The 22221-nt window shown below is 49.8% G+C and overlaps 2 protein-coding genes across 5 annotated transcripts in view; one reads left to right on the top strand and one right to left on the bottom strand.

The window, feature by feature from the left end:
* SLC37A3 (solute carrier family 37 member 3) overlaps window positions 1-6590 on the bottom strand; it is a 46196-nt gene extending 39606 nt beyond the window's left edge. Inside the window, exon 1 of one of the 2 annotated variants that reach the window (XM_004594357.4) lies at window positions 6484-6590. The gene's annotated coding sequence lies outside the window, so the exon portion shown is untranslated. The remainder of the gene's footprint in view (window positions 1-6483) is intronic. The other variant, XM_058681409.1, reaches the window with a different exon arrangement.
* A 4854-nt stretch (window positions 6591-11444) lies between these two features.
* RAB19 (RAB19, member RAS oncogene family) lies at window positions 11445-21180 on the top strand. Of its 3 annotated transcripts, none has more exons than XM_058654985.1 (4): window positions 11445-11581; window positions 13845-14056; window positions 14579-14762; window positions 20270-21180. In XM_058654985.1, exons 2-4 carry the CDS (start codon window positions 13856-13858, stop codon window positions 20536-20538), a joined length of 654 nt encoding a protein of 217 aa, XP_058510968.1. In that variant the 5' UTR covers window positions 11445-11581; window positions 13845-13855; the 3' UTR covers window positions 20539-21180. The 3 variants fall into 3 exon arrangements, with proteins under 3 accessions (XP_058510968.1, XP_004594413.2, XP_058510969.1); XM_004594356.2 differs by having other exon boundaries at window positions 11451-11581; window positions 13834-14056; XM_058654986.1 differs by lacking the exon at window positions 11445-11581 and adding an exon at window positions 11616-11636.
* The last annotated feature ends 1041 nt before the right edge of the window (window positions 21181-22221 follow it).

The raw sequence follows: 22221 nt of genomic DNA, 5'->3' as shown, positions 1-22221 counted from the left end.
CAGAGCAGAGAGAGACAGATACAGAGCAGAGGACAAGGAGAAGAGCAGAGAGGCAGAGAAAAGGAGAAAAGGAGAGAGAGAGAGAGAACAGCAGGAAGAGAGAGAGCAAAGGGAAGAGGCATCTTTTATGGCCTCGGGGTAGGGGGATAGCACTGGCTATCTCCGACACCAGGGGTATACGTTTCAAGGGAATTGGTGGAGTGCACACTTTAAACCTGAAGGTCACTAAGCTTAATTAGGCAAGTGGGCCTTAAGGGGGTTGAGATCCAGGTTTACGGTACTGCTGGGTAACCAGGTGTTCAAGAGGACTGAGACTAGGGGATTTAAGGCAGGACTGAAGGCAGGACTGGGTCGGCAGGCACTCAAGGCATTCAAGGTGGCACTGAGTCCAGGAAGGTGGGATGAGTTTGGGGTCACTGTTTTGAGTCACTCCTTACAGGGAATGAATCATCAGCACATAGAAAATTGATCTCTACGCCCCCAAAACACACAAGCCATCTCTCCCATAACTGCCTTCAACTAAATAAATAAATCTCTTAAAAAGAAATCCAAGGGGTCTAGCATGATAGCCTAATACATAAATCCTCACCTTGCAGCCACCAAGATCCCATATGTACACCAGTTCATGTGCCAGCTACTCCATTTAGCTTCCAGCTCCCTGCTTGTGGCCTGGGAAAGCAGGCGAGGACGGCCCAAGGCCTTGGAACCCTGCACCCACGTGGGAGACCTGGAAGAAGCTCCTGGCTCCTGGCTTGGGATCGGCTCAGCTCTGGTCATTGCAGCCACTTGGAGACTGAATCATCAGACAGAAGGTCTAGGGATGAAAGTTTTTCTTTGGTTCTAAAAAACAGCAAGCTTGGGGGAAGGGGGAGGGAAATGCTGCTTTTAAACAGTAATCTAAATTGCTTAAAAATCATGTGCATGCCACACAGTGCAACCAAGCTGCCAAAGTCTTCCTCTACCTCTGTTACTTTTTAAACTGTGTTCTCTGGGAGACTAGAGCAGATGCTACCTATGCCCTAAGGCCTAACAGACACCAGGCCATCCCCAATCACCTGCTGCAACCTCTCAACCACCTCTCAACCCCACATCACTCAAGCACACGGGAGCCGGAGCCTCCTTGCTTCCCGACTGCTACTTCCAAACTCGTCTCCTTGCAAGACTCCAGCTTCTTTGGCACGTGTGCCAAGGGGCCTCTTTCAATTCCAGACCAACCTGTTCCTCAGTCTCCCACAAACCCATCCCAGAGTCAACAACTGGTCCTGGCCATCGCTCCCAGACCTGGGTTCCAGACACTCTACTTTCCTTCCTGCCAGAGTGCTTCTGACAGCACACCACAGGCCAGCGGTCATTTTCCGTGGAAGAGCCACCTCCGGGCTGCGCACCAGGTTCCGCCGCCCACCAGCCTCCTCCTGTCCCCACTTCTGTCCCTACCATCTCCCTAAGGCGCCTTTTCTTCCCCCGCCCCCTTGCCTCTGTCTGCATCCCTCCCTTCCTACCCCGGGCACTGGGTTTTGCCAAAAGAGAAAAAAAAAATCACACAAACAGGATGATTTCACTTTTCAGATTCAAAACCACAGACCTCAAAGGACAGACTACACTGCCCAGCGTGTCTACCACACTTCCCCAATCACTCCGCTTTCTCAACCCACCCAGCAATTTCACACTTCCCCGTTACACTTCCCTGGCTTCCCTCTCCTCCTCCTCCATCCAGTGCAAGGCCAGTGCCTGGGACTCCCAGCTCAGGGCTAACTCAGACAGCCGGGGGCGGGGCCGACATACTGACCCTCCAAGGATCTGAAACAATTCATCACTTCTCCTTCCTTGATCTCTCTCCTGGGTACACCCTTGCTTAGCTCTCCACTTGGCAGACCAGGGGAACTAGTCCTCTCTTTATCTCTTCAGCAGCTTCCCAACCAAGCCATTACTTCATCCCACCCTTTTCAGCTGCAAGGGTAACCGCCGCCCCCTCTGCCAGCATCTCCCTCCTGCCTGCAGGGGCCCACCACTGCAATGTCTGTCCACCCCAACACATTTCCCCACACCAGCCAGAAACCTAACTCACAATGGATGTCTGCTTCTGCTCAAAGTCCTTGATGGCTTCTCAGACTCAGGCAAAAACCAACTCTTAACCATCGCCTCCAAAACTGGTCTAATCCAGGACTCTGTAGGATGACCTGGACCTGGCACTATAGCGTAGCAGTTAAAGTCCTTGCCTTGCACGTACCGGGATCCCATGTGGGTGCCGGGTCTAATCCTGGCACCTCCACTTCCCATTCAGTTTCCTGCTTGTGGCCTGGGAAAGCAATCAAGGACGGCCCAAAGCCTTGAGACCCTGCAACCATGTGGGAGACCTGGAGGAGGTTCCTGGCTCCTGGCTTCGGATTGGCACAGCACTGGTCACTTGGGGAGTGAATCATCGGACAGAAGATCTTTCCTCTCTGGCTCTCCTCCTCTCTGACTTTGCAATGAAAACAAATAAATCTTAAAAAAAAAGATGATGATGGCCGGCGAGGGACAGGGAGAAGCAGTGCTGACAGCCAGCTTGGTAGAAGGATCCAGAAGCTGGAGCAACCTGCCTGAGTCAATGATTACAGGAGTCTCTGAGTTATATTTTAACTCTTCTACCAATGTCCAATGGTAATACCAGGGCATTTCAAGAAGTCATGGAAAATTCACAGTAACTTTTAATTTTATTTATCTACAAGCTTCCTAAAGCATCTCATACGTGCATAAAATTGAAAACTTCAGACACACAAAAAAGCAGATAGAGCAGTGTCGTTCCCCTATTCTCAAGAAATTCTGTTTAATTAGCTAATCCTCTGTGTGCGAGCATCGGCATCCCAAATGGATGTCAGTTTGTGTCCGGCTGTTCCACTTCCTATTCACCTCCCTGCTCGTGGCCTGGGAAAGCAGTGAAACATGACCCAACACCTCGGGACCCAGAGGAAACTCCAGACTTCAGATCAGATCAGCCATTTGGGAAGTAAACCAGCAGGGGGAAGATGTTTGTCTCTCCTTCTCTCTGTAAACCTAACCAATAAAAATAAATCTTTAAAAACAAAAGCACTGTTCTGCCACTTTCTTCTGCCTGCAGAATCTGCACCTCCGCATACATCAAAGGCAGAGCCCCCACCCTCACACACACTCCCACTCCACTCAAGCACCTAGAGGTGCCTTGCTCCTGAGTGTGCAGTCCTCCACAACATGAACACATCTTCGCCTATTCTACCTGCCCCCTCTTCTGCCAGCGCACACAGTAAGGGACTAGCACCCCTCCCTTCAACTCTGCCCACCTGCCCCTCCAATCTCACTGCCAACACTCCTGCACCCTCTTCCTGTCTCCCCACTCTAATTCCCTCTCTTGTCCCCAAAGCCAGCATGCCCTCTCTCACTTTGGGTCTTGTGACTGGCTGCCCACCTACCCTCAATGTTTCTTCTTGGTTCTTTGCAAATGACTTGCACCTTTCTTTTCTGGGTTCATCACCAGAGTGTCACCTCCTAGTACGGCCTACCCTGCCCACTCTCTAAATCAGTTTCCCTGAGTGGTAACTTCCCCTGTCTGTGTCTCTCCTAGCATTTCTCCCAATACAGTCATGTGGCTTAACTGCTTGCTTGTTCGCTCTTGGACTGTAACCCCCACAAAAGCAGTGCCTTTCTCAGTCCTAAATCTCCAGCTCTAAAGCCAGGACTCGGTACGGCAGTTAGAATCAGCAGGAAAGATTTCTTCATGAACATTTTCACTGGCCAATGGACAGACACTGAATGCTTATCTCATTTAGTTCTAATGCTTTACAGATAAGAAGACAAATACTAGCCAGTAATCTCTCTTGAGACAGCAGTGTGCATTCAAACCCAGACCTGACTCCAGATCCCAGTTACATGGTGTGAAAGATAAGGCTGAACTAGAAAATGCCCCAAGCTGGCTTAAACAGAGATTAGAATGAGTACACCTTGAACTAACAGGCCTATGTCCATCTTATCAGTAACAGTGTTTCTCTCACACACCTGAACTACAGGGACCTCAGGCAGGCAATTACCTCACTCCCCAAAATTCATTCTTCACATTTGCAAATTTAAAAGATTATGTGTACTCAAAATGTGTAGAGATTGGTGGGAAAGTATCAACTAGACAGGAGGTTGTCATAATTTTGTGGTTAATAGCTCCAAGCTCAACACTCATATGGGTGTCTTTTTAAGTCATCCAAAGCCATTAACCTGCACTTTATGTAAAATTCAAATATCCCGGGCCTGGGAGCATGGCCTAGCGGCTAAAGTCCTCACCTTGAACGTGCTGGGATCCCATGTGGGTGCCGGGTCTAATCCTGGCACCTCCACTCCCCACCTAGCTCGCTGCTTGTGGCCTGGGAAAGCAGTCGAGGACGGCCCAAAGATTTGGGGAATGCACCAGCATGGGAGACCTGGAGGAGATTCCTGGCTCCTGGCTTCGGATCAGCACAGCACTGCTCACTTGGAGAGTGAATCATCGGACAGAAGATCTTCCTGCCTCTCCTCCTCTCTATCTGACTTTGTAATAAAAACAAATAAATTGGGCCCGGCGGCGTGGCCTAGCAGCTAAAGTCCTTACCTTGAAAGCCCCGGGATCCCATATGGGCGCCGGTTCTAATCCCGGCAGCTCCACTTCCCATCCAGCTCCCTGCTTGTGGCCTGGGAAAGCAGTTGAGGACGGCCCAGTGCATTGGGACCCTGCACCCGTGTGGGAGACCCGGAAGAGGTTCCAGGTTCCCAGTTTCGGATCGGCGCGCATCAGTCCGTTGCGGCTCACTTGGGGAGTGAGTTATCGAACGGAAGATCTTCCTCTCTGTCTCTCCTCCTCTCTGTATATCTGGCTGTAATAAAATGAATAAATCTTTAAAAAAAAAAAACAAATAAATCTTTACAAAGAATTCAAATATCCCTATAATTTTTCTCAAATTGTTTCATTACTACAGATACAAAATCTCTATCATTTATCTCTTAAAACATTTGACTCCTCAGTGCCCCAAACCTGTACAAAAATAATTCTTCCTATTACTTTTGTACATGTTCCAAAGACAACTGGATATGAAGATTAAAAAAAAAAAAAAACTTTCTGGAGCCCAACAAGATGACTCAATTGGTTAATCCTCCCATTTCAAATACCAGGATCCCATATGGACGCCGGTTGGTGTCCCAGCAGCTCCACTTCCCATCCAGCTCCCTGCCTGTGGCCTGGGAAAGCAATCAAGGACAGCCCAAAACCTTGGGACCCTGCACCTGTGTGGGAGATCCAGAAGAAGCTCCAGGCTCCTGGCTTTGGATTGGCTTGGCTCTGTTGCGGCTACTTGGCAAGCGAAGCATCAGATAAAAGATCTTTCTGTCTCCTTCCCTCTATAAATCTGCCTTTCCAACAAAAACAAATGTCTCTAAACAAAGAAGAAAAAACCTTTCCTTCTTCTAGACAAAGGATTAACACTCAAGTTGAAGGTCAGTGGAGCGACTTCAGCGCACGTGATCCTGTCCTTTGGAGCACTGCTTCGCAGGTAGAAGCTGAAAACCAAACAGTAGCAAAGGGAGGGTGTCATGCAAGGACAAAGTCAGGTGTCGGCTCCAAAGAGGTACCAAGGCAACTTCTTTGCGCCTCCATTTCCTCCTCACAGATGCAATGAGATCATTTACATGGAGTTCTTAGTTTGCAGCCAGGCTAGGGAAACATCTAACATCTAAATGGAAAAGAAGTCATCCAAGGCCCTGTGGAGGCATGTTCTTCACACAACTGCCTTCTATCAACTTGTGTAAAGGCAGTTCATAAAGCCGTGGACACAGAAATCAGCAATGAAAAGTCAGATGTGGCCCACCCAGGGACTTCTCTCCTTAGAAACACTTAAGCAGGAGCTCCTGGGAGATTGCTTACAATCTTGCATTTCAGGAAACACCAAGCAGCCTGTGGATACATTGTCACTAGCCCCTTGAAAGCCTAGCCAACCCACAACACGCTCATGCGGGAAGCGCGAAGGAGCCATTGGACAAAACTCCCTGTCCTAAATCATGATGGTCAGCAAAAAAAAAAAAAAAAAAAAAAAAAAAACCCTCACCACTCCACGGATACCCTTCTTCCCTCTAGGCATCCTCTCCAAAAAGCGTCTCCACCCCACCCTGTCTGGTCTACACGATGAGCCTATTTTTCAAGTTAAAACTTCCCAGGCTCAAAGACTGGACGGCAAGGGCGGGCGAGGGGCACAAAGGCGCGCCGCTGGGCGGGCGAGGGTTGGCCCCCGACTCTCGCCCAGGGACCTGCCCGATCCTCTCGGCCAGCCCCGCAGCTCGCACGCCCCGGGTGCCCCATGGACAGCAGCGCAGCGCCGGCCAGCTGCCCAGCTGCCCGGAGGAACCCAGGCCCGGGCAGGGGGCAGTGGGCTGGAGGCGCCACACCCACCGGGAGCCACCGCCTGCGGCTCGGCATCACCCTCCGGTCCCCTGGGAGCCCCCCCGGATCCGCCTCACCTCCGCCAGGCTCCGGTCCCCAGCACACCGAGACCTGCGGGTACTGACCGCTTCTCTGCACGTCCGGCTGCTCCGCTGTCCTCGTTCCTCTCAGCTGCCCCACCGCCCGGCCGTGCCGCCACCTCACCCTCCGCGAGGCGGCCAGGGTTTCCGGGCGCTCACGTGACCGGCACGCCCTGGGGCATGCCGGGAGTTGTAGTCCGCCCGGTGCCACTTCACCTGCGGGCTGCAGAGGGACCGGCGGCTGCTGGGCCATGAAGTTGGAGCACTTTCAATGTGAACAAGGTGCCTACAAGAAACACAAGCTAGGAAAGCTAGCTGAGAAAGACAAGGAGGAAAAGACAAAATATACTTTGCGGAGACCTGATACATAGATTTTTTTTTTGTAAAGAGCATTGTTTCGTTCCTTGTTATAAATAGAATGCAACATACTCCTTGCCCTGACATGCCTATGCTTGATTTTTGCTTAAATTCATTTTATACAGGTCCTGTGAGATGGCTCAGTGGTAAATCCTCGCCTTGCAAGCGCTAGAATCCCATAGGGATGCCGGTTCAGTTCCTGGCTGCTCCCCTTCCATCCAGCTCTCTCTTATGGCCTAGGAAAGCAGTAGAGGATGGCCCAAAGCCTTGGGACCCTGTGCCCTCATGAGACACCCAGAGTAAGTTCTTGGATGTTGTCTTTGGATGAGCTCATCTCCCGCCTCTGGAGCCATTTAGGGAGTGAACCAGCGGTTGGAAGACCTTTGTCTCTCTTTATCTCTGTAAATCTGCCTTATCAATAAAAATAAATCTTTTTTTTAAAGAAAGTAAGAAAACAATCCTCAAAAGCGGACAGCATGGCACCTCTATCTTTGCAATAGGAGGTCCACTTTTTCCCACTGGAGCAGGGGGGTCCACCAAGGCACTTAGGAGCTGGGGACACTGATTCCCTTCACGTGTGCATGTCAAAGACTTGCTCACAGCTCCTACACCCATTTCAGGGTAGTGGCTCCCTTGAGACCCTTATTTAGCCATTATAAATAGTTGCCTAAATTTGAAAAGGACATTCTGGAAGGAAGGAGAAAGGGGGGGCCGGGAGACCATCTCTGGCCTTATTTTTGGCCGTGGCACTCAGGTTTTGGTTTTCTGTTGGTGCTTGCTCATACACAGCACAGCCTTAGTCTGTCTACAGCCCTCCCGGTGTGGGGCTGGGCCACAGGAGGTCACGGTGAGCAAAAATAAATCAACCGAACAAGTCACTGTTATTTTAAAAATATATATCATGGGATATATTTGTCTTAAAAGGGAATGGAATTGTGATACATGCTACAGCATGGGTAAACTTCACAAATACTATGCTAAGAGAACCCAAAACGATACATATTTCATGATTCTGTGTAGAGGAGATCCTTGGAATAATCAAATTCATAAAGACAGAAAATAAAATGGTTACCAGAGGCTGAGGGGAAGAAAAATGGAGCATGATTCTTCAATGGGCAAGTAATTTCCTTGGAAAGATGAAGAAATTCTGGAAGTAGTTGACAGTGTTGGTTATACAACAATGTGTTTCATGCCATTGAAATGTATCATTTAAATGATTAAAACAAACAAACATATCTAGATAGATCCGAGAAAGAGACTGGCGCTGCGTGGTGCAGGTTAGTCCTCTACCTCAAAGTCCCAGGGTACCACAGGGGCCTCAGTTCATATCCTGCTTCCTCACCTCCCATCCTGCATGTGGTCTGGGAAGGCAGTGGGGGAAGGCCCAAGAGGCTCCTGGCTCCTGTTTGCAGATCAGCTCAGCTAACCCATTGTGGCCACTGGGGAGTAAGCCAGAGGAGAAGGTCTTTCTCTCTGTTTTTCCCTCTCTCTACAAATCTACCTTTCAAATAAAAATGAATTAAATTTTAAAATATATATAGTGAAATATGTGTATATTTGTATATAAATGTTATATTTACATAAACATATTTCTAATTTATGCAAGTTTACATGTGTATTACATATAGAGATACATTTCTAGATGAATACATACTTGTACATGGGTAATTAGGGCAGGTATACATCACCACCAGCCAGGTAATGAATGCCTTTTTTCACAGCCCAATATGCTCTTTGTGCCTGGGTGGAAAGGAAAGAATGTGGAGAGCAAATTCTGCCTCTCCTGGACTCCAGAAAATGTGGGACTTTTTTTTTCTTAGATTTTTCTTTTTAGTGCTCACTTCAGCAGCACATATGCTGGGTTTTTGCTGGAGCTGCGCCCATCCAAAGCCAGAGCCAAGAACCTCTTCGAGGCTTGCCTCATGGGATCCTGGCACATGCAAGATGGGAATTTTAGCTACAAGCCTCCCACGCCAGGCCCAAGAGTTTTGTTTTGTTTTTTTTTTCAAAGATTTATTTCTTTTTGGGCCCCGTGCGGTGGCCTCGTGGCTAAAGTCCGCACCTTGAACGCACTGGGATCCCATGTGGGTGCCGGTTCTAATCCTGCCAGCTCCGCTTCCCATCCAGCTCCCTATTCTCTTCCCATCCAGCTCCTTCTCTAAAAATAAATAAATAAATAATAATAATAATAATAATAAAAAGATTTATTTATTTTCATTACAAAGTCAGATATACAAAGAGGAGGAGAGACAGAGAGGAAGATCTTTTGTCCAATGATTCATTCCCCAACTGACTGCAACGGCTGGAGCTGAGCCAATCCAAAGCCAGGAGTCAGGAAGTTCCTCCAGGTCTCCCACACGGGTGCAGGATCCCAATGCATTGGGCTGTCCTCGACTGCTTTCCCAGGCCACAAGCAGGGAGCTGGATGGGAAGTGGAGCTGCCAAGATTAGAAATGGTGCCCAAATGGGATCCTGGCGAGTTCAAGGCGAGGACTTTAGCCACTAGGCCATTGCGCCGGACCCAAGAGTTTTATTTTTAAGTGTCATCTTGAACTGCAAAGACGTCTGTTAAACATCACAATTAGTTGTCTCTCTCTCCCTCCGCTTTCGAGAGGCACCCCACCTCCTGGCTTTTTCTCAGGAGGTGCTTTCCACTTCCCTCTCCTTTCCCTGCTCACCTGGTCCCTTCGCAAATAAACTTTTCTCTCTGAAACAGAAGCGGAGAAAAATCACAATTAAACATGTTAAAGGAGAAGCCACGTGAAATAAATCTTTAAGCGCACAGTGCAAAGGCTCAATGGCTAAATACTTGCCTTGCAAGTGTCAGGATCCCAGAGAGGCACCAGTCTGTGTCCCAGCTACTCTGTTTCCAGCTCCCTGCTTGTGGCCTGGGAAGGCAGCAAAGATGGCCAAAGCCTTGGGACCCTGCACCCATATGGACACCTGGAGGAAGTTCCTGGCCCCTACTCTGGCTCTGTTCAGTTCCAGACAACTCCCATTTGGGAAGTGAACCAAGAGATGGAAAATCTTTCTCTGTCTCCCCTCTCTGTAAATCTGATCTGCCTTTCCAATAAAAATAAATCCTTAAAAAATTAAGAAAATTTTTAAAAAATGTTTTTAAAGAGATAGCAGCAGTCCAGGCAACAGTCCCCAGCAGCAGTGTGTGGCCATGCCCTGTTCTCTTGTTTTCTGTTTGCCAGTGCTGATACCTTTCCCCAAAGTGAAGTCCCAGAAACTGATGTGTATGTAAATGGAATTGGGCTAAGATAAACCATATTTTGAAGGCAATCGGAAGCCTTACAGAAACAATGTTTTGAGACAGTTGTCCCCTGTTTCAAATGTTTGGACCTCAGCCCAAGTGATAAGTACATTTAACATTACCCCTATGGAACAAGCCTGTGACAGCTGACCCAAATCATTTCCAAAGCAATACTCACTCTGATTACATAGGTATATTTTGATTTTCCCCCCAACCTCGTCTTTTAAAAACACTGGTTGCCACCCACTACCCCTGATTCCATGATCTGCTCTCAGGTCACAGCCCACAGTGTGACAACACTTTCCCCAGACCCCATGCGCGATAGCCTAGTGGCTAAAGTTCTCACCTCACATATCAGGGATCCCATATGGGTGCTGGTTTGTTTCCCATTGGCTCCACATTCCATCCAGCTCCCTGCTTGTGGCTTGGAAAGCAGTCAAGGACGGCCCAAAGCCTGGAGATGCTGCATCTGCGTGGGAGACCCAGAAGAGACTCCTGGCTCCTGGCTTCAGCTCAGCGCAGCTCTGGCCATTACAACTGCTTGGGGAGTGAACCAGCAGGTGAAGGATCTTCCTCTCTGTCTCTCCTCTGTAAGTCTGCCTCTCCAATAAATATAAAATAAATATTTTAAAACAACACTATCCCCATTTAAATCTTTTACGAAGCAAGCAGTCTGTTCCACGTTATACTGCACCGAGTGGAGAAACGCAGTGCCCTAGGTGGATACTGAGAAGCAGTCGCTGCTCTGGGCACCATGAGCGGAAGGATGGAAGGAACGTCCCCTCAGCTTTAGGCTTCCACGGCCCGCATCAGGGACCGCTCAACTCTGGGTTTTCCTCGAATTCAGTAGAACTGGGAGAGAGGGAAAGAAATATTTTCAGCCTCTGTCTCCCCTTGCGGGCTTCAAAGTTCTTCTAGGATTGCAGTGGGTCTTTGTCTTTCTTTTCACCTTCTCCTTGGATAGCCTCTCTGCCTCTCCTCAGAAACAGTGAACTTGACTAAATCCGCGGAACAATTGCATTCCTTAAGATCGAGATCTGCATCCTCGTTTAAGGCAGGTGCTTCCAACTGACAACTTTCACCTCAGCCTAACGAGAAAGCAGGGCGGAAGATGCTTGAGAGAAGAGTAAGGAACAGAGGCAGCTAGCTCGTCGGTGTCGGCTGAGTGTGCTGGCGGCTCCTTGCCCCGTAGACCCTTGTCCCACGTTGAGAGAGCGGCTGACTGCGTGCGGGACCCAGTGCTGGCCAGCGCATCTTGCGCGCCCTCGTACCCTGCGACGCCCGCGGCGACGGCGGCTGCAGCAGAAGAAGGTGGGAGGGATCCAGCCGACTTTCCTTTCGCTTTCTCTGGCCGCCAAACCTGACACCTGGGGCCGGAACTACAGTTCCCACCACGCAGCGAGGCAGGAGGAAGGGGCTCCCGAGGACTACAAGGAAAGGCAGGGGGCGGGGGAAATCAGCCCCTGCTTGCAAGCACAGGTGAGAGAGCGAGACACAGGAGCAACAGGTGAACTGGCGAGAGGCAGGCTGCGATGTGCGAATCCGGAAAAGCGTTGCCTGGTTCTCCCTGGGAAGCATCTGGGATAAGTTAAAGGGGCCATTTGTGGAAACCCTGGGGACTTTAGGGGGCAGGGAGGGGAGGGTCCAACGTGGAGGAGGGGGTGGCAGAGAAATGCGGTTTCAGCTCCAGATCAGATTACTGTGATAAGGCACTGGGAGTGGGATGACTTTCTCTAGTGGAAAAGTCTGAGGCAGAAATGTGGTTGGATTGTGACTCTTGCCTGCTGGGTGATTTGGCCAATCGTGGCTGCAGAGACTTGCAGGGGAGTCCCGGGGTCCTTTTTGATCCCTTTAGAGCCGATTAGGTATTTGTGCCTATTTTAAAGTGTGTGGTGCTACGGCCTTGTTTTTTTCTGTGACTTTTGAAAACCAAAGAATAAAACAGAGGGTAAGGTTACTTTCCCTTTTATGAGATATTCCAGGAAGAGATGTAAGGCAGTTTCACGTGAAAAACAGTTGAGGCCTGGGGCTACGTGCTTGCTGCTCCAAACGGGCTGGCACATAGTAGAGGGATTTGTCACTTTCTGGCAAAGGAAGCTTAGTTCCCCCCAACACACACACACACACACACACACACATGTGACAGCACACTATCCCTGTAAAATAGATTTTTTTTTTCAGGAGGTCCTAAGTTCCTGGGGATCAAATTCTTTAAGCAAAAGTGAGTATTTCAGCAGGGTTTTTGCTGTTTTGTTTGTTTGTTTGTTTGTTTTTCTTTGGGGGGAGGGAGCGGGGTGCTGACTTACAGAGAAGAGAGACAAAAAGAAAGATCTTTCATCTGCTAGTTCACTCTGCAAATGGCCATCTTGGCCAGAGCTAAGCTGATCCAAAGCCAGGAAACCAGGAGTTTCTTCCAGGTATCCCATCTGGGTGCAGGATCCCAAGTTCTTGGGCCATCCTCCACTGCTTTGCAGGCCACAAGCTGGGAGTTGGATGGGAAGTGGAGCAGCTGGGACACAAACCGGTGCCCACATGGGATCCTGGCACTTGTAGGGGGAGGGGTTAGCCACTTCAGCCATCACACCAGGCCCTCAGCAGGATTGTTGAAGGTGGGATTGGAATTGTAGGTGAGCAATTCTGCTCCTTAGTGACTTACTGCCCTGACTGGTCAGTAGAGTAATGGGAGGGGCGGTGACTGGAGGATTGTGTGTGTGTGTGTGCTGGGGGTGTTCTGTTTTTGCTTTTTTTTTCTTTTAAGTATGTTAAGAGGCTTTAATGGGTTCCAGGAGTATATATTTGTTATAATCTCCCCAGATAATTAGCTACTTAGGCTACACTGTCTTTAAATATCCATAAATTGGGCCAGGTGGCGTGGCCTAGCAGCTAAAGTCCTCGTCTTAAACGCCCTGGAATCCCATAGGGGCGCTGGTTCTGATTCCAGTAGCTCCACTTCCCATCCAGCTCCCTGCTTGTGGCCTGGGAAAGCAGTCAAGGATGGCCCAAAGCCTTGGGACCCTGCACCCGTGTGGGAGACCTGGAGGAGGTTCCTGACTCCTGGCTCCGGGTCAGCACAGCACCGATCATTGCGCTCACTTGGGGAGTGAATCATCGGATGGAAGGCCGCCTTCTCTGTCTTTCCTCCTCAAAGTATATCTGACTTTGTAATAAAAAAAAAATAAATCTTTAATAAAAAAATCCACAAATTATTTTCCAACCTGTGGTAAAATATGCCATAGCATTTTTTTTTCTAACAGTTTTATTGCAGTAATACAATCGAAGTCTAGAAAACATGTGTGTGACCCAGCCATAGCATTCTAACCACAGTTTTCATAGTAAATATTCTCAAAACTTTCATTTTCAGGTCAAGAAAAGGGATATGCTAACTAAACAGAACTGCCCTCCCAGACACATCTTGAAAGTCCTGGCTGCTGGTTGCCTGCGCGGCCAGTCTTTTCATAGTTGGGATCTGATACCGTCAACTGTCTCCTGGGCTCACCAGAGACTGGCAGTAAAAGCGCTTCCTTTGGAGGAAACCCCTAAAGTAATGTCAGGGCGGCCAGGGGCACTGTCACGTGCCTGACCAAGTCCTTGGCATCTTTCTTCCATGAGGATGTTAGCACTGTAGGGACTGTGACCTCCCTGTGTCTTGTTCTGTCCGGTCTCCATGCCTGACCCCTGGAGGATAGATACTGCCCACTTCCTTCCTTTCCAACCAACTCCATCTCTTCTAGATCTGTTCCAGGAGTGAGAGCCATGCAGGTCTCCAGTTTGGCTAGGACAGCTGACGAGGACTTTGACTACCTCTTCAAGATCATTCTTATCGGGGATTCCAACGTGGGGAAGACGTGTGTGGTGCAACATTTCAAGTCCGGCGTCTACACAGAGACTCAGCAGAACACCATTGGGGTGGACTTCACCGTGCGCTCCCTTGAGATTGATGGCAAGAAGGTCAAGGTCAGAGGGCACAGGGGTCATGGAGTCAGTTGCCTTCTTATGGCCAGAGTTCCTGATGCTGAAACCCACACATAATCGTTGTGGCTTTTAAGTAAAGGTATAAACCCATCAAGGGAAACATTGCTTGATCCAGTTTGAGTTTAAAATGTCTCACAAATAACTCCCATTATATAAGGTTCAACAATGAAGGGTCAACTGGAAATCAATTTCTGTAACGTCAGGTTCCACATTGGTGGATCCAGTAGACTGAATCAAGCAATCATTAAGGGTACAAGTAAAAAGCGCGCACACACACACACACACACACACACATGAGTCCCTGTCGCTGAGGGACATGTCCATGAGGTGGTGAGTCACAAACCCAAAAGCACATCCAAGGCACCCAGGAAGCACCTTCCAGCGTCTGAGCAGGACGGCCTAGAAGCGAGTCGCAGAGAACTGTCTTCAGGACTCCTTTAGTGCAGGAGTTTCCATCAGCAGGGCCAGCCTTGACTTCCTGCCTTCCTTCCCTATCTCTTTCAGCTGCAGGTGTGGGACACAGCCGGTCAGGAGCGCTTCCGCACCATCACGCAGAGCTACTACCGCAGTGCACATGCGGCCATCATCGCCTACGACCTCACACGGCGCACCACCTTCGAGTCGGTCCCTCACTGGATTCACGAGATTGAAAAATACGGAGCGGCGAACTTGGTCATCATGTTGATCGGTAAGGGAGCCTTTGGTGCAAGGTAACCCGTACCAGCCCCACGGGGGCGGGAGGAAGCAGCTGTGCTGCCCTCCAGTCTTGATCGTGCCATCCAGTGAGGAGGCCGGGAGAAGGCTACTCCAATATGCTTGCCCCGCCTGGATCTGAGGAAAGCTTTCTGAATTGGGTAGCCCTCGGCTAGGCTGCAGAAGTGCTATCATTGAAGGGATTTGGAATCCGGCCAGCATGGTGCTATTTGTCTGTCTTAAACTGTCTTAAGAACGCAGGAGCTTAAAAAAATAGAACTGGGCCCAGTGCAATGACTTAGTGGCTAAATCTTTGCCTCCTATGTGCCAGGATCTCCTATGGGTGCCGGTTCATGTCCCAGATGCTTCTTCCTGTTCCGTCCTGCCCTGAGAAAGCAGCAGAGGATGGCCCAGGTGCTTGGGGCGTGCTGTCCGTGAGGGAGACTCTCAGATGGAGCTCCAGGATCCCAATGTAATCCTGACCCATCCCTGGCTGTTGCTGCCATGTAGGGAATGAACCAGCAATCGAAAGACCTCGCTCCCTTTCTCCTTCTTTTCCTCTTCACTCCCCATCTCTCTGCCTGTCAAGTAAATCTTAAAAAAAAAAAAAAGGCTGGGCACAGTAGCCTAGCAGCTGAAGTCCTCGCTTTGCATGTGATGGGATCCCATATGGGCGCCGGTTTTAATCCCAGCAGCCCACTTCCCATCCAGCTCCGTGCTTGTGTCCTGGGAAAGCAGTTGAGGACGACCCAAAGCCTTGGGACCCTGCAGCTGCATGGGAGACTAGAAGGGCTCCTAGCTCCTGGCTTCGAATGAGCTCTGGCCGTTGCAGCCCCTTGGGGAGTGAATCAATGGACAAAAGATCTTCCTCTCTGTCTCTCCTCCTCTCTGTATATCTGCCTTTCCAATAAAAATAAATAAATCTTATAAATCTTTTTAAAACAGTAGATGGGGGTGAGTGGGGCTGATGCTGTGGTGTGGATTATTAAGACTCTGCTTGCAGAGAGATGGGAGTTACCTACAGAGGCGACGGATGACCTCATGATTCTGGTTTGAGGATGCTATAGAACAGCAACACCACTCCCTCCATTCAGTTGATTTTTTAAAAAAAGATGTATTTATTTTTATTTGAAATGCAGAGTTACATAAAGAGAAGGGGAGACAAAGAGTAAGATCCTGGTTCGCTCCCCAAATGGCTACGATAGCTTAGATTGGACTGGTGCAAAGCACGGGGTGAGGAGCTTCTTCCAGATTTCCCGAATGGGCGCAGGGACACAGACACTTTGCCAGGCCATTAGCTCGGAGCTGGAGCAGAGCTGGAGCAGAGCTGGAGCAGAGCTGGAGCAGAGCTGGAGCAGCTTGGCCCCAACTGGTGCCCAAAGGGATGATGACACTGCAGGCAGAGACCTAAGCGGCTATGCCACGGCACTGGCCCTGTCATTTGATTTTTTTTTTAAAACTTAATTCATTGTTTTTATTGGAAAGCAGATTCAGAGAGAAGGAGAAACAGAAAGATCTTCCATCCACTGGTTCACTTCCCAAGTAGCCACAATGACTGGAGCTCAGCCAATTCGAAGCCAGGAGCTTCTTCCAGGTCTCCTGTGAGGGTGCAGGGTCCCAAGGCTCTGGGCCATCCTCTGATGCTTTCCCAGGCCACAAGCAAAGAGTTGAATGGGAAGTGGAACAGCTGGGATGCAAACTGGCACCCAAATCGGATTCTGGAGGATGCAAGGCGAGGACTTTAACCACTAGGCTATTGCGCTAGGCCCTGTCAGTTGATTTTTAGTAAGAGATTAATTTGCGATCATAAAAGCAGGGCAAGAAAACTTAAACTAAGGGAGGGAGGCTTGGAGACTGGGGCCTAATGCTACTAACACTTCAAGACACCGTGTAGGGTCTGGGTTCCAGCTAGACTTACTGCTAAAGCGTAAGATGGGGGACTTGCAGCGAAAGAATGCAAAAGCATAGGCAATGTTTTTGAGTTTGGAACATCAGGGTGAAACGGGGTAGAAGTGATAAAGGGCCAGTAACCTGCCCTCCGCTCGCGCTCAACTTGGCTCATGTTTTCCAAAGTAATGGGTATGAAACCTTAGCGGACACGTGGTAGAAGATACCTCAGAAAGCACCTTGCCCAGAAATTCCTATCCAGCTCATTTGAGAGTGAGTATGGGGCGACATAAACTTGTTCATCAAGAAGTCTCTCCTAGGATTTCTCCATGGAGACATCTGAGTTGTGCTCAAACCACAGTATGAATGAGGCACCAACTAGTTGCAGGTGCAGACCGCAGACGGATGCTGGTATCACTGGCAGCAGCTTTACTCCGCACCACAACACTCGCCCCAACAGCCAAATCTCTCACAGTTTGTGATGTGGTGGGCCCGGCACAATACCCTAGTGGCCTTGCATGCAGCGAGATCCCATAATGGTGTCAGTTTGTGTCTTGGTGGCCCTGCTTGCCATCCAGCTCCCTGCTTGTGGCCTGGAAAGGCAGTTGAGAACACACAAAGCCTTGGGACCCTGCATCCACATGGGAGACCTGAAAGAAGCTCCTGGCTCCTAGTTTTGGATTGGCACAGCTCTGTTGTGGCCCCTTGAGGAGTGAACCAGCAAATGGAAGATCTTCCTTTCTGTCTCTTCTCCTTTCTGTATCTCTGTACATCTGATTTTCCAATAAAAAAAGTAAGTAAATCTTTTAAAAAGAAAGTTTATGATCTGAAATGTAGAAATACTCATACAAAGCATGTTGAGCACAAAACTAAAATGGTCAGTTTAGGAAACATATTACTGTTAAATGAATGACCAAAACACAAACAAACAAGTATTTCAGAGTTTTGTGGGGTGGGGATTGCCAAGAAAAGATCATATGCCTGTGTTTCCAACAGCTTGTGCCACTCACCTGATCCTTAGCCTTGGTAAATTAGAATGGATCCAATCCTGCCTAGTTGTCATATTCTGTCCAGCTCTTGCCTGCCCAACAAGATGAAGGCATCTTGCGTTGGGCAGGTGGGTGAGAGTTGGAGGGTGTATGTCTTGGGAGCCCAGGAAGTGCACTTAGCCAACGTGCTACTATTGTTTTTCCCTTTCTCCGATGTCTGGTTCATGTTGAAGGGTGCAGTGTCCAGCCGGTCAAAGGTGAAGCAATGGACAGTCAGGGCTGTTGTCCTGGGTGTGGCGGATGGGACGGGTGGGAGGAGTGGCTCATAAAAGTCAGAATGCATGAGTCAGGGACGGATGCAGGGAGCAGATCAGACCCCTGGCTCCACAGGTTCCTATTCGCTCCACACTTCTCTACCATCTTGGTTTCCTACCTTCTAGAAGCAGAGCCTAGCTCTGAGCTTCAGCCCCACAGGCTATGAGTCCTATTGGGCACGTATGAGTATCCTGAGGCCACTGTCACAAAAGACCACAAGCCGGGGGGCTTACAGTAACAGAAATATGTTCTCTCACCGTTCTGGGGATCACAGTCTGGAGTGTGCATTGTCAGGGTCCGTCAGGTGCACCCAAAGTTTTGTGGCTCTCCTCTGCAGGCTCTTGGGAACAATCTGTCCCTTACCTCTGCTAGCTGCTGCTGGCAACTGATATCCTTTGACTGTGGCTGCATCACGCACTGTCTGCCTTCACATCCCCTGCTCCCATGATTTGACATTCCCTCCACCTCCCTTAGAGTAGGATGTGTGTGACTGGATCTAGGGTCCACCAGCTAATCCAGGGCAGTCTCCCCATCTTGAGAGCCTTGGCTTAACTATATCTGCAAAGACCCCTTAGCACTTCACAGTTTGCAGGTATCCAAACCTGCCGTCTTGAGCTGTGTTGCAGCCTTGCATGGTACAGGATGTAATAGTGTCCACTGAAAATTCTCTTGGGGCCCAGAGTGATGGCTCAGTGTCAATGCGCCAGGATCCCATATGGGCACTGGTTTGTGTCCCAGCTGTTCCACTTCCCATCCATCTCCCTGCTTGTGACCTTGGGAAGCAGTCAAGGACAGCCCAAAGCCTTGGAACCTTGCATCCATGTGGGAGACCTGAGAGAGTCTCCTGGTTCCTGACTTCGGGATAGCTCAGCTCTGGCTATTGCAGTCATTGTGGAATGAACCAGCAGATGGAAGTTCTTTCAGTATCACCTTCTTTCTCTAAATCTGTATTTCCAATAATAATAATAATAAATCCTGGTACTTGTAAGATAATGATTTAGCCATTGAGCCATTATACCGGACCTAAGGATTTTTTTTTTTTAATTTTAGGTTCCAGTTAGTATTTGTTTGTTATTTGAAAGTTAAAAGAGAAGTAGGTAGAGGCATGAAGACAGAGCCTCCCACCTCCCTCTGTGGTTCATTCCCCCAGGCAAGCGGGAACTAGAACTCCCTTTGTTTCTCACAGGAATGGCAGGAAGCCAGCTGCTTCCGTGAGCACTTGCTACCTGGCAGGAGGCACTTTGGCAGGAAGCTGGAATTGGAAGCTGAGGCAGGACTCAAACCCAGGCAGTACAGCTGAAAAAACCTCCTGGGGAGGGCCTTTAGAGCTAAGACTCTTGATTATGGTTCCCGGCTTTGGGCCCTGACTCTGCCTTGGGCTCCAGCTGGCAGCAGTGAGCACCCCGGTGGAGCAGCAGGTGGAGGCTCACACACCCAATGTCCCTGTGGGAGACCCCGACTGAGTCCAGGCTCCAGGCTTCAGCCTGGCCCCGCTGTGTTGGGCATTTTGGGGAGTGAATTAGCAGACAGAAGATGGGATCTCATTCAGTCTCTCTCTCTCTCTCTTTTTTTTTTTAACAAGATTTATTTTTTATTGGAAAGTCAGATTTTTACAGGAGAGACAGAAAGATCCTCCATCCACTGGTTCACTCCCAAGTAGCTGCAACTGATCTGAAGCCAGGAGCATGGAGTTTCTTTTGGGTCTCCCATGTGAGTGCAAGGTCTCAAGGCTTTGAGCCATACTCTGCTGCTTTCCAAGCCACAAGCAGGCAGCTGGATAGGAAGTTGAGCAGCTGGGACATAAACCGGTGCCCATATGGGATTCCTGGTGTGCAAGGCAAGGATATTAGCCCCTAGGATATTTCTCTAGACCTGAAAACAACTTTTTTAAAACACGAAAGAAAACACCTTCGTTGTGGACTTTAGTTTAGCAAATCCTGACCTTGGTCCCCTTGGGGACACAGGGCCTCCTCTCACAGTCCACCAACACTTCATAATTTGATGGGAAAGCAAGTGAAATGGGCTAGACGTGAAATGAAGAGGGAAGACTGGGAGGGGCATGGCACAGTGTGACTGATAGGGGTCCCCCTGTCCCACCTGGTGGCCACACCTTCGGGCCTCGGCCAGTTCCTCCGTTCTCAAGTTCTTACAGCACCATTGGAGAGGCTCTTATTCCATTCGAAGTATTTGCATTTCTGCCCTCTGTTCCATTTTGGAAACACCTGCGTGCGTGCTTATTGCTGACACTCTTTCAAGTTTACTTTGGAGAGAACAAGTTACTCAGTGATGTCGGCTGCTCTCTCCCTTGCAGGAAACAAATCTGACTTGTGGAAAGAGCGGCACGTGCTGTTTGAGGATGCCTGCACACTGGCAGAGAAATACGGCCTCCTCGCCGTCTTGGAGACCTCTGCCAAGGAGTCCAGGAACATAGAGGAAGTCTTCGTGCTGATGGCCAAGGAGCTGATCGCCCGCAACAGCCTGCACCTGTACGGGGAGAGCGCCCCCAATGGCCTGTCCCTGGATTCCAGCCCCGTTCTCTTGGCCCAAGGGCCTAGGGAAAAGACCCAATGCACTTGTTGAAAATCCTCTCAAGGCCAACTCGACCACAGGCAGCTGGCTGCTACCCTTGCCTCCTAGCTCTTCCTGCCTGGATGAGCAGCACTTTGGCCTCAACTCCCACTCTAGGCCACAGGCGGGTGCTAAGTCTAACAGGGGGGCCACTACTGCTCCCCCCCAAGTCCCACTGGGTGCCAGGCATAGGTTCAGAGGGCAAGGCTGGCTTTCCCCTCCCGTTTTTTTCACTGTCTCCCAATACTTCAGCCACAGGTTTTGCTTCTCTCCTTGCAGAGGCACATGGAGGGGAGGAGTTTCCAGAGCACACAGAGGAAGTCTGGAACATTCTGGAGCAGTCTGACACAATGTGGGCAGGACAGGTGGGGAAGCTCACCGTGAGAAACCTTAATGCTCTTTGTTTTCTTTCCCAATATTCATTCACACATCAAGGGCTTTAGCGGGGGCAGCAAAGCTTGTACACCTAAACACCAGAAACAGCATCTTGCCAAATGGTCAGGGACCATGTGATAACAGGTGGAGTGGGATGGCACTAGCCCCTGGTTGGGCTGGGATATGGGAGATGCCTACAGTGGCTTTCCAGGATCTCCACTTATCTGCTGGATCCCAAGTTATTTTTGGATTACATTAAAATGGGCGCATGGATGATTATCAAGTCATGATAGCCCTTCTCTGGGATGGGGCCCCTGGGGCTGGGGTGAATCTTACATTCAGAACTAGAATCAGGAGCCAAGGAAAGTAGATGCAAAAACTCATCTCAGGCCGCTGCATCAGAGACTTCAGGACAGACAGCAGGCCAGGGAGTGTCTGCACCCAGGCAGCCATGGACATTGTCTGCCCGATGCTGGGGATCCCCGGGAACCCTCATTGCTCACCACAGCAGTGGCCAGCCACTGAACCTCCCGGAGCTCAAAGTCATGCCTGGCCCTCTGGGGAGTGGCTAACACCCTAGCTGAACCCCCTGGGGCAGACACACTGCTCTCAACTGCACCTACAGCTGCTCCTGTCCCCTTCCCACTCTCCCAGGTATCCTGTCCCCCTCCTCCTGATGCTCCCTGTCCTACACCCCTAGCTGGTCACCTGTATAAGGCAGGTGACCGTGACAGGAGGCCCAGGTGCCCACCAAGCTCAGACTATTGAAATTCACTCTTCCACACTTTCTCCCTCCCACTGATTTTCCTCACTCATTTCTTCATCCCTAAGACACCCTTAGGTGGGCGTCAGATTTTGCATTCTGACCTTGACAATCCAGCCTAGGCCTCCTCCAGGTTCCCCCATGGACTTCAGGGGCACATTGCATTTTCTCATTTCAGGTCCCTTTTAGGAAATTCCTGCCTTGCAGTTGAGTCCCCAGGGCTTGTTAATTAGCTCTGCGCCTAAGAACTAGATCAATCTGTTTGGTGTGCACTGCAATTCCAGCTCACATGGCAAGGACCAGACCTGCCAAGTGTGGCCACTCGTCTGACAGCCCAGCTGCTGGTAGGAGCAAACTTGCAAGCCTTTCTTGCTCCTCCTCACCCCGCTGGAGGAGACTGGAAATCACAGGCCAATGGCAATTTCCACCTGAGCACCAGTCCTCCTTATAGCATTTGTATTTCCTGGGCATCAAACACGCAAACCTACAGAGAAGAAGCGTTCAACACTAGGCCTTCAGTCTGCTGCTAGAGAAGAGCACCGGACGGCAACCTCTGG

The sequence above is a fragment of the Ochotona princeps genome, chromosome 25, assembly GCF_030435755.1.
Source record: "Ochotona princeps isolate mOchPri1 chromosome 25, mOchPri1.hap1, whole genome shotgun sequence".
NCBI lineage: Eukaryota > Metazoa > Chordata > Mammalia > Lagomorpha > Ochotonidae > Ochotona > Ochotona princeps.
The sequence above is the reverse complement of the archived record's forward strand: the minus strand, read 5'-3'. Positions and strand labels throughout refer to the sequence as shown.